The sequence below is a fragment of the Raphanus sativus genome, unplaced genomic scaffold (genome assembly GCF_000801105.2).
Source record: "Raphanus sativus cultivar WK10039 unplaced genomic scaffold, ASM80110v3 Scaffold3503, whole genome shotgun sequence".
Classification (NCBI taxonomy): Eukaryota; Viridiplantae; Streptophyta; class Magnoliopsida; order Brassicales; family Brassicaceae; genus Raphanus; species Raphanus sativus.
The window spans coordinates 1-10,748 of record NW_026618809.1 but is presented as its reverse complement, the minus strand read 5'-3'; the positions used below and the strand labels follow the sequence as shown (position 1 = coordinate 10,748).

At 39.2% G+C, this 10,748-nt stretch overlaps 1 protein-coding gene across 2 annotated transcripts; it reads left to right on the top strand.

Moving 5' to 3' along the window:
• The first annotated feature begins 2,932 nt into the window (after positions 1–2,932).
• On the top strand, positions 2,933–10,157 carry LOC130506647 (uncharacterized). 2 transcript variants are annotated; one of them, XM_057001334.1, is made up of 6 exons: positions 2,933–3,052; positions 8,404–8,810; positions 8,884–9,010; positions 9,072–9,383; positions 9,460–9,672; positions 9,765–10,157. In XM_057001334.1, the coding sequence occupies exons 2-6, from the start codon at positions 8,416–8,418 to the stop codon at positions 10,077–10,079; spliced, it is 1,362 nt and encodes a 453-aa protein (XP_056857314.1). In that variant the 5' UTR covers positions 2,933–3,052; positions 8,404–8,415; the 3' UTR covers positions 10,080–10,157. The 2 variants fall into 2 exon arrangements, with proteins under 2 accessions (XP_056857314.1, XP_056857313.1); XM_057001333.1 differs by lacking the exon at positions 2,933–3,052 and adding an exon at positions 7,655–8,223.
• The last annotated feature ends 591 nt before the right edge of the window (positions 10,158–10,748 follow it).

Genomic DNA, 10,748 nt, shown 5'->3' with positions numbered 1-10,748 from the left:
AAAACTTCTTAGATCGTGGTTCATCCTGGTTTGATAAGAATCATGAAGCTATTGCCATATTGGTGCAGCCCTGAAATGGCTGTCTATCCCTGGATCTCTTGTAGGTGGGTAGATGCTTTGATAATCCTTGCAAACAGAGAATCAAAGATTCAATCTGTATCAAGGCGTGTGGATAGATGATAGATGATGATGGTGGACTTTGCTAAAGAGCTATGGATTGCTCAGAAGCTGTTTTGCTACTCAAAGACACAAGATCACCTTGTATTGTCTAAGATGGGTTCCCTAGGAATTCCTTCCCTTAGTGAGATCAATGTTCTTGAGCTGAACAGAGAAAGCTAGAGACTTTGAAACAACTTGTATGAAAAGGTTTTAGATTAAAAGTTGAATGAAAAATCAAGCTGCGTCCCCCATGTTTCTTAAAAGAAAACGACAGCAACCCTAGAAGTAAACCAAGATGGTTTAATTCTAATTCTAATCCTAATCCAATTGTAATTGGTTTATTTTAAAAATCCTAATTGACTTGGTTTAATTTAAATAAAGCCCAAATAACTAAAACCCATTACATTGTAATTGAATTAAACCAACAGGCTGATTTATCTTGGTTCTCTCCTTCTGATCTTGTATCCACGAAATTGACTAAGTGTTTGAGACTGTTCACTTGCGCTCTCAGCCTTGATCTGGTTACTAGTCCATTCCACAAGCTAGGTAGCTCATCCGGTGCTTCTCTTCTCAGGTCCAGTACAGGTTCATCAGCTTCAAGCTCCTCTTCTAAGTCAGGTTCAATAAGCTCTTCATCATCAGACTCACTCAGCTCTCCAATGTCTCTGGTCATGGCTACACCATCCCCTCCTCCTTTAAAAGGATTTGTCCTCAAATCCAAGCTCTGTAGGATGATAGAACCTTGATCACTCAACAACAGATTGCATGATCTGGCCTTGGGAGATATGATCACTTCTCTAATCTCTCCAGGGTCAAACACAAAGTATTGCAATCCTTCTTCATGTCTCAACAATATCTTGGAACTTTTCTCAAGGCATGTAGCTTCTAAGGTTGATGATTCCTCCACTTTGTTGAGTTTAAAGCTGGCTGCTCCACTCCAGGATGATTCTACACACTTCCTGCTGATGAACATGAGACCATGTACTCTCAGTTTAACCTCCTTATGGTCAGGGGGTCGTGTGGTATTGTCCCCATACTCATCCTCCAGTTCTGGCTTCTCTTTAACCACCACCAGTTCATGTTTAGCTCTGCTCAGCTTGTTCTGATCAGCTATGAACCTAATAAAGGACTTGTTGCCTCCTGACTCTCCTTCATTCTCTCTGCAACTAGTTTGGATCACACCATTCTCTCTCCCTTTAAAAAGATTTGACCACAAATCTTCTTCTTCAAGAGTGAATGAACTCTGCAAATCAAACTTGAAGGCTGCTGCTTTCTGTTCCAGAATTTTGTGACTTTTTCTAAACACACAAAAGCTTCCTCCAGGTTCAAAAATAACTTGTTGCAGGCCCTTAACAACTCTCAGATGCTCCACTAAGCTTAGCTGAAGACATACAATAGGTCTGATCAGAAACTCACAAGATAAACTCTTAAAACTATCACCTTGCTCAACAGTATAAAACACCAATTCAAGAGCTTTAGATGACCCTTTAGGAACTTCTTCTTCTTGTTTTGTTTGATCAGGCACGTGGCTACACTCAGCTTCTGCAACTTGTACTTCCTCCTCTAGCTTTAGACAAAGAGTTGTTGGTTCTGACTCACTTTCATGACTCTCCTCAATCTGTTTTATTGGTGAAGCTGATATAGAAGTTTGCAGCTTCTCCTCCTCTTGTTTCAGTGATAGATCAGGAACAACAGATCTTCTCCCAGCAGGTTTTGATGGTACTTTAGACCAACAGACAAGCTGTTCTAAAGTAGTTAGCTTTGTTGCTGCTTCTGGCTTTAGTTCAGGAAGTTTCCACTGTGACACAAACCTTTTCTTCATCAAGCTCTTCATCTCATCCCATGAAGTAATTTGTGATTTTTTTTCAAATCTCCTTGTCTGAGAAACTCTTTGCCACCATGTGAATGCACTTCCACAGAGTCCAGTGACTGCTAGACAAACCTTCTTCTTTTCAGTGTAGTATTTGCAGCCAAAAATAAACTCCATCTTCTTTTCCCAATCCAGGTATGCCTTTGTATCAATCTTCCCATAGAAGGATGGAATTGTAAGCTCTTCTCCATATCCAGACATAGAATACTGCTTGCTAACTGATAGATTTCGAAATCCTAGGATAAAACTTCAAACCCTAACCTTCAAGAGGCTCTGATACCACTTGGTGCAGCCCTGAAATGGCTGTCTATCCCTGGATCTCTTGTAGGTGGGTAGATGCTTTGATAATCCTTGCAAACAGAGAATCAAAGATTCAATCTGTATCAAGGCGTGTGGATAGATCACTACAAGAAAACAGCATTTTGGCGAGGAAAGTTAACGAGGAAATATAATCCTCGTAAATGTACGAGGAACTTACGAGGAATTTACAACGAAAGAAATAAACCTCGTTATTTTCTCGTAAACTAACGAAGATAACATTTCGTCGTAAAGCCCACGTAACTTTACGTGGTCTTTACGAGGAAATACATTTTCCTCGTAAAAACCACGTAAAGCTTGCATTATCTTTACGAGGAAAACTGGAAATATAATTTCCTCGTTAAATCAACGTAAATTTACGTCACCTTTACGAGGAAATGATATACGTGAACTTAACGAAGAATTTTAAAGCACGTTTTTTTTTGCTACCTACCTTTTCCTCGCAAATTCATCGCAAAACTTCAACTACCAGATTCGAAAATTTTCTATAAATATGGAAGTTTCAACATCATTTTAAACACACCAACAAGAAAAAAAAAGAAAAACGTGAAAGGAAAAAAATGTCAGGCTCTGGGAATGTCTACGAGTTGCGGAGGTGGATGTATATGCATAGAGATGCTAACGGGAGAGTGACGAAAGAATACATTGCGGGACTGGAGACATTTATGCATCAAGCAGATTCCACACCGCTCGCCCTAGAAAGCGGTAAGATGTTCTGTCCATGTCGGAAATGCAACAATTCGAAATTGGCAAATCGTGAAAATGTTTGGAAGCATTTAATAAATAGAGGTTTCACGCCAAATTACTATATCTGGTTTCAACATGGAGAAGGTTATAATAATTATGATCAGAATGAAGCTAGTAGTAGTAATAGCAATTTTCAGGAAGAACCGGTTGCTCTTCATTTGCATAATGAACCTAGTTACCATCAGGAGGAGCAGATGGTAGATTTTGATAGGGTTCATGATATGGTAACTGATGCATTTGTAGCTCATGATGAAGATGAAGAACCTAACATAGATGCAAAAAAGTTTTATGAAATGTTAAATGCGGCGAATCAACCACTTTACAGTGGTTGTAGAGAAGGTCTCTCTAAATTGTCGTTGGCTGCTAGAATGATGAATATTAAAACTGATCACAATCTACCTGAAAGTTGCATGAATGAATGGGCAGACTTGTTCAAAGAGTATTTGCCGGAAGACAATGTGTCTGCTGATTCTTATTATGAGATTCAGAAACTGGTGTATAGTCTTGGGTTGCCTTCGGAGATGATAGATGTTTGCATCGACAACTGCATGATCTACTGGGGAAATGATGAGAAGTTAGAAGAATGTCGATTCTGCAAGAAGCCACGATTCAAGCCGCAAGGACGGGGACGTAATAGGGTACCGTACCAAAGGATGTGGTACCTACCAATTACAGACAGATTGAAAAGATTGTACCAATCAGAGCAGACTGCTGGAAAGATGAGATGGCATGCCGAGCATACTCAGACGGATGGTGAGATGACACATCCATCAGATGCAAGAGCCTGGAAACATTTTAACAAAGTATATCCGGAATTCGCTAGCAATATCCGGAATGTGTATCTCGGATTATGCACAGATGGATTTAGTCCATTCGGAATGTCAGGGAGACAATATTCATTGTGGCCAGTCTTTCTTACGCCATACAACCTGCCACCGGAGATGTGCATGCAACGGGAGTTGCTATTCTTGACCATATTAATACCTGGTCCGAAACATCCTAAAAGGTCGCTGGATGTTTTCCTGCAACCACTGATAAAAGAGTTGAAGGATTTGTGGTCAACAGGGGAGAGGACGTATGACTGCTCAACGAAGACGAATTTCACGATGCGAGCGATGCTTTTGTGGACCATAAGTGACTTTCCTGCCTATGGGATGTTGTCGGGATGGACTACACATGGGAGATTAGCTTGTCCATATTGTAATGGAGCGACAGATGCGTTTCAACTGAAGAATGGGAGGAAGACAAGTTGGTTCGATTGTCATCGTAGATTTCTTCCCATTGGCCATCCGTACCGAAGAAACAAGACATTGTTTAGGCACAAAAGGGTTGTGAGAGACACTCCTCCTCCATATTTAACTGGAGAAGAAACTGAAAAGCAACTCGATTACTATGGAGTTTTGGAAACAGTTCCTCGTGGTGGTAATTGGCATGTTCCCCCTAATATGCCTGATTCTTACGGTGTTCATCACAACTGGCACAAGAAGAGTATATTTTGGGAGTTGCCATATTGGAAGGATCTTCTTCTGCGCCACAACCTCGATGTGATGCATATAGAGAAGAATTTCTTTGAGAACATCATGAATACAATATTGAATGTCCCGGGGAAGACAAAAGACAACATAAAATCAAGGTTAGACTTGCCGGATATTTGCTCAAGAAGCGAGTTACATATAAACAGCAATGGGCAAGTTCCTGTTCCGATATTCAGATTGTCTTCAGAAAAAAAGTCGGTGTTGTTCAACTGGGTAGCATCAGAAGTGAAATTCCCCGATGGGTATGTTTCAAATCTGTCTAGATGCGTTGAAAAGGGTCAAAAATTCTCTGGGATGAAGAGTCATGACTGTCATGTCTTTATGCAACGACTACTTCCCTTTGCTTTTGCGGAGCTACTTCCTACAAACGTACATGAAGCACTTGCAGGTACTATATTTATTATTGCAGTTATTTTATATATAATGATTTAGTTTGAAATATATATGACTAATATGTGTATAATTGTTTTTGGAATATACAAGGCATTGGAGCATTTTTCAGGGATCTGAGCACCCGCACCCTTAAAGTAGAAGTCGTGGAACAGCTTCAAGAGAACATTCCCATCTTATTGTGCAACTTGGAGAAGATATTTCCTCCTGGGTTTTTTGACGTAATGGAGCATCTAGCTGTCCACCTTCCATATGAGGCATTGCTTCGTGGACCTGTACATTACGGATGGATGTATCAGTATGAGCGAGCCATGAAATATTTGAAGGGAAAAGCAAAGAACCTTGCAAAGGTTGAAGGTTCTATAATTGCTGGAAGTTTGACGGAAGAAACTTCTCACTTCACATCGTACTACTTTGCGTCAAAAGTACGTACTCGGAAAAGAGCTCCAAGGAGATATGATGATGGTGGTGTCGCGCCAACATACGCAGTTGCTGGTGTTCCAGACATCTTTAGCCAGATTGGGCGACTGGGTGGAAAATCAAAAGAGGTTTGGTGGTCGAGTGAAGAAGACGCTCATAGTGCACACACCTATATTCTACTTAATTGTGAGGATCCATTGATTCGTTATTTTGAAAGGTAACATAAATGGACACGTATATATAAATTAACACATATATATAATTGCCAAATATTAATTAATATAAAAAGTGATTTTACAGCCTATTTGTTTCACAAGTCGAAGAAACATTCCCTGGTATATCCACAACTGACGTAGACAAAAGGAAAGATCAACACTTTATAAAATGGTTGAAGAGTCAGGTATTAACTCAAACTCTTTATTCATAAATGATTTGTATTTTAACGTTCACTTTGTTTTTGCAGGTTGATTTTGACGACGATGCAGATTATCCTAAGTGGTTACATGAAGTAATTCAATCTCCACATGTAAAGGTCACCACTTCACAGATGTATTTCACACGAGGCTATACTTTTCACACATATGAGTATGGTAGACAGCGGGCAACCAGTAACTATGGAATATGTGTGAAAGGGGAAACCGATTTCTACGGTATCTTGACAGAGATTATCGAAGTGGAATTTCCAGGGATATTGAAGCTGAAATGCGTCCTCTTCAAATGTGAGTGGTTCGACCCCGTCGTCAACAGAGGTGTTCGGTTTAACAAATTCGGTGTAGTTGATGTCAATGGTGGAAGAAGGTACAACAAATTCTTTATTTGGCATACATGAGTAGAATAAGCTTATTTCTATGTTTTCTTTATTTCAGGTACAACAAATTCGAGCCTTTCATCTTAGCTTCACAAGCAGATCAAGTTAGCTACCTTCCATACCCTCGGATGAGAGAATCGGGAATAAATTGGTTATCCGTGATCAAAGTTACACCTCGAGGACGAATCATAAGTGGAGAAGAACCACCATTGCAAGAAGAACAGATAAATGAAGTCGAGGAACCTGAACAACAATTGATGACATTCTTCTCATTGATCCGCATAATCATGAGTATGAAGATCTTACCGACGATGGCACAGATGAAGCTGTTGAAGACGAGTTTAATGAAAATGATGATGTTTCTAGTGATGACGAAAATGTATCTGATTGATGTATTTGTGTTTAATATGATTGATTTTCAGACTTAATGCATGTGATTCGATTATAAAAAAAATATTGAGTTTGAGGTTTTGAATGAAAAATAAATGATTGAGGTTTGGGTGGAATATGAAGAGTAGAAGATAGGAAAGATGGTGTTTGTGGTTTGGGGTTTTTATTTAGAGGTTTAGAAAGAAAACCTCGTTAATTCCTCGTAATTTACGAGAATAACGAGGAAAGTAGAAAAAAGAAATACACGGGCCTCGTTAATTCCACGTAAAGCAAATCGTCGTAACGACCTCGTAAGCTTACGTGGAATTAACGAGGCTTCTTTTTTTTTTATTTCCTCGTTATTTCCTCGTAGGTTTACGAGGTTTTAACGAGATATGTTGTCTAAACCCCTAAACCCTAAACCCCAAACCCATCTTTCTTATCTCTTTTGTCTAAATCCCAAACTCCAAACCCCATTATAATTTTTAATTTTCAAAAGATTTATTTTAATCTTCAAAGATTATATTTTCAAATCTTCAAATGATTATATTTTCAAATCTTCAAGATTTATATTTTTAAATCTTCAATTTTATATTTTCAAATCTTCAAATTGATTATATTTCAAATCTTCAATGATTCTTCAAACCTTCGGTAATTCCTCGTAATTTACGACCCAAATAACGAGGAAAGTAGAAAAAAAAGAAATACACGGGCCTCGTTAATTCCACGTAAGCACAAATCGTCGTAACGCCCTCGTAAGCTTACGTGGAATTAACGAGGCTTTCTTTTTTTTTTTTTTCCTCGTTATTTCCTCGTAGGTTTACGGTTTAACGAGATATGTTGTCTAAACCCCTAAACCCTAAACCCCAAACCCCATCTTCTTATCTATTTTGTCTAAATCCAAAACTCCAAACCCCATAATAATTTTATATTTTCAAAAGATTATATTTTTAAATCTTCAAAAGATTATATTTTTAAATCTTCAAAAGATTATATTTTCAAATCTTCAAATGATTATATTTTCAAATCTTCAAATGATTATATTTAAATAAATAATTTGATTTTGTATAAGTTTAAATTAGGAAGAAGAGATTGATATTAGAAGTTAAAGAATTGTGGTTATAAATTTTGAGTTTTGATATGTTATGAATATATGAAGTAGAATATAAGAAAGATGGGGTTTAAGGTTTGGGGTTTAGAGTTTAGAGGTTTAGAAAATAACCTCGTTAATAACTCGTAACTTACGAAGCATTTACGAGGAACAGAAAGACGGGCCTCGAAATTTCATCGTTTTATTTGGGAGGGGCCTCGCAATTTCCTCGTAATGTTACGAGGGTTTTACGAGTAACAAAAAGACGGGCCTCGCTAATTTATCGTTTAGTTTGGGACGGGCCTCGCAATTTCCTCGTAATCTTACGAGGTTTTTACGAGAAAGAGGAACACGGGCCTCTTTAATTCCTCGTAAACTTACGAGGAAATTGCGAGACCTCCGTAACTTATATATACAACCTCACAAACCTCACACTGTCCATTCCTCCCAACTTCCTCTCCACTTCCTCCCCATTTCGTCTCTAACTCCTTTCCCATTCCTCTCTCCTCCGAAAATGGTAATTTCCTCGCCCCCTTTATTAGTTTAGACAATTTAGATAGGTGGTTAATTTAGGTGGTTAGTTTAGAGAATTTAGATAGGTTTACGGATTTTATGTTTGTTAGATAGATTTTTAAATTATTGATGATAGCTTTTTAATTATTGATGATCATAATCTCAAAAAAATATATTTTTGCAGGTTCGCCAGCGCATGCTTACTGCTCACTACAGGGAGATATTCGGTGAGCCTGGTAGTCAGTTAGACCCGCCAGGTTCTTCTTCAGGTGCCGGCGGTTCAGGTTCTTCGGATCAGGAGTCTGTTCCCGAGACTCAGCATTTCTTCCCTCCGATTCCTCCTCCGATGGCTCAGCCTCAGCCGATGGCTCAGCCGATGGCTCAGCCGATGGCTCAGCCGATGGCTCAGCCGATGGCTCCTCCGGTGCCTCCTCCGATGGCTCCTCCTGAGATCCCCGCCGCTGTTCATCCCGATCTCATGGTGCCACCTACTGTTCCCTTCTCGCAGTACACTGTCGAGGATATTCTTGGTATGCCAGGCAGAGCTGGTTTACCAATCATAGACCCCGACAGACCCGACGGGACTTTATGGTAAGTGTATTTTTTAAATAATTATTTTAATTTATAACTTCATTAAATAATTTAAATTTTCATTTTTTTCCAGGTTTGGGGTTGACAATTCCCTTGCGACAGATGTAACCGAGACGATTAAAGGTTACTTCTCCATGGCGCATCCAAACTGGAAATTGACGCCGATCTACATCCGAAAGACGTGGTTCAAGATTTACGCTGTAAGTAATTCTATTAATTAATTATTTTTTTTATTAACTAATTATTAATTTTTTTTTGCAGCAAAAGTATCATTGGTCCATCGGGGTCAGTGAGAGAGTGAGGAAGGCGTTTTACGAAAAGGCGCAAGTTCGCTTGTCGGACACGGTTTGCAACTGGAAGGGTGCCTGGATCGTCAAGGGGTACACCCGTGGCAAACCCGCTGAGCTTACCACGGATGTTTGGGACGGCCTCATCCGTTACTGGAAGGATCCTAACTCCATTAGGATCGCAAACATTTGTGCTGCCGCCCGTAACACGGTAGACGAGCACGGTAACGGCCCGATGCTACACTCTACGGGCCAAAAACCACATGCCGGTGTCCGTTTGAAAATGGTACGTAATTAAATATTTAATTATTATTTTTAATATAATTAAATATATTTCTAACAATTTTCTTAAATGTTTTTAGGCCAAAGAGTTGGGACGTCTCCCGACTCTTCCGGAACTTTACGAGCGGACCCACAAAAACAAGGCGGGCCAGTTTTTAGATGGCAAGTCCGAGCAAATCTACAACAACGTAATTGCTCGGGTTGAGGAGCGCCAGACTCAGCTGACCCAGCAGTCCGGCGACGGATTACCAGTTACCTTATCCACAACTGAAGTGGATAAGATTTACGAGGAGGTAAATTTTTTAACATTATATCTTTTTAATTATTAATTGATTAAATTTCCCTTTTAAATTTAACTAACAAATATAATTTTTTTGTTTTTAAGGTTGTCCCTAAGAAAAAGGGACGTACGTTGGGGATCGGTTCCGTCAATGATGTCCCGAGAGCGACATCATCTTATGCTCAGAGACAGACCGAAGAAGTCACTCAGTTGCGTTCCGAGCTGGGCGCGACCAAAAGCCGTGTGAGTGGACTCGAAGCCTTCATCGACGTTATAGCGTCCACAAATCCGGAATGGGAAGCTTTGTTGAGGAACATGAAACAACAAAATCCCATTCCAGGCGAGTCATCGGGCACACATAACGAGGAGGATGTTACGAGGAGGAGCGAGGAATTCTACGAGGCGATGAACGAGCCTTAGTTTTTTTAGTTTTTTTTCGGTTTATGTATTATAAAATCCAAAACTTAATTATATATAAAATATTTTGTTGCTTGTGAATTTTATTTAAAATTTATTTATAAATCCAATATTTAAATATTTTTATTTTGTTAAATTAATAATTATTATATTTATCAAATAATATTTTATTAATTCGAAAAATGGAAGTCTACGAGTTATTTACGACGAAAATGTTTCCGAGAAATTTACGAAGAAATGCTTTCGAGGTTTTTACGAGGAAAGTCTTTCGAGGTCTTTACGAGGAATGGCTTTCGAGGTTTTTACGAGGAAAACCTTTCAACGATTCTACATCGATTTTACGAGGAAATCCTTTCAAGGATATTACATCGAATTTACGAGGATATGATTTCAAGGATCTTACGTGTAAGTAACGACGCGTGGTTCACGTGGTTTGTACGAGGAAATTAGGCGAGTGATTTACAAGAAGGGGGCGAGAACTTACGACGAAATATTAACTTCGTCTTTACGAGGAAACCGAAACCTCGCTATTCTACGAGGAATGGCGACGAATCCTTTTTTACGACGGACGAAAAACGACGAAAGGCTTTTCCTCGTTAATTCCTCGTAAACCTCCTTTTACGAGGAATTAACGAGGAAATGGCCCCGTTAATTATTTGTTTTCTTGTAGTG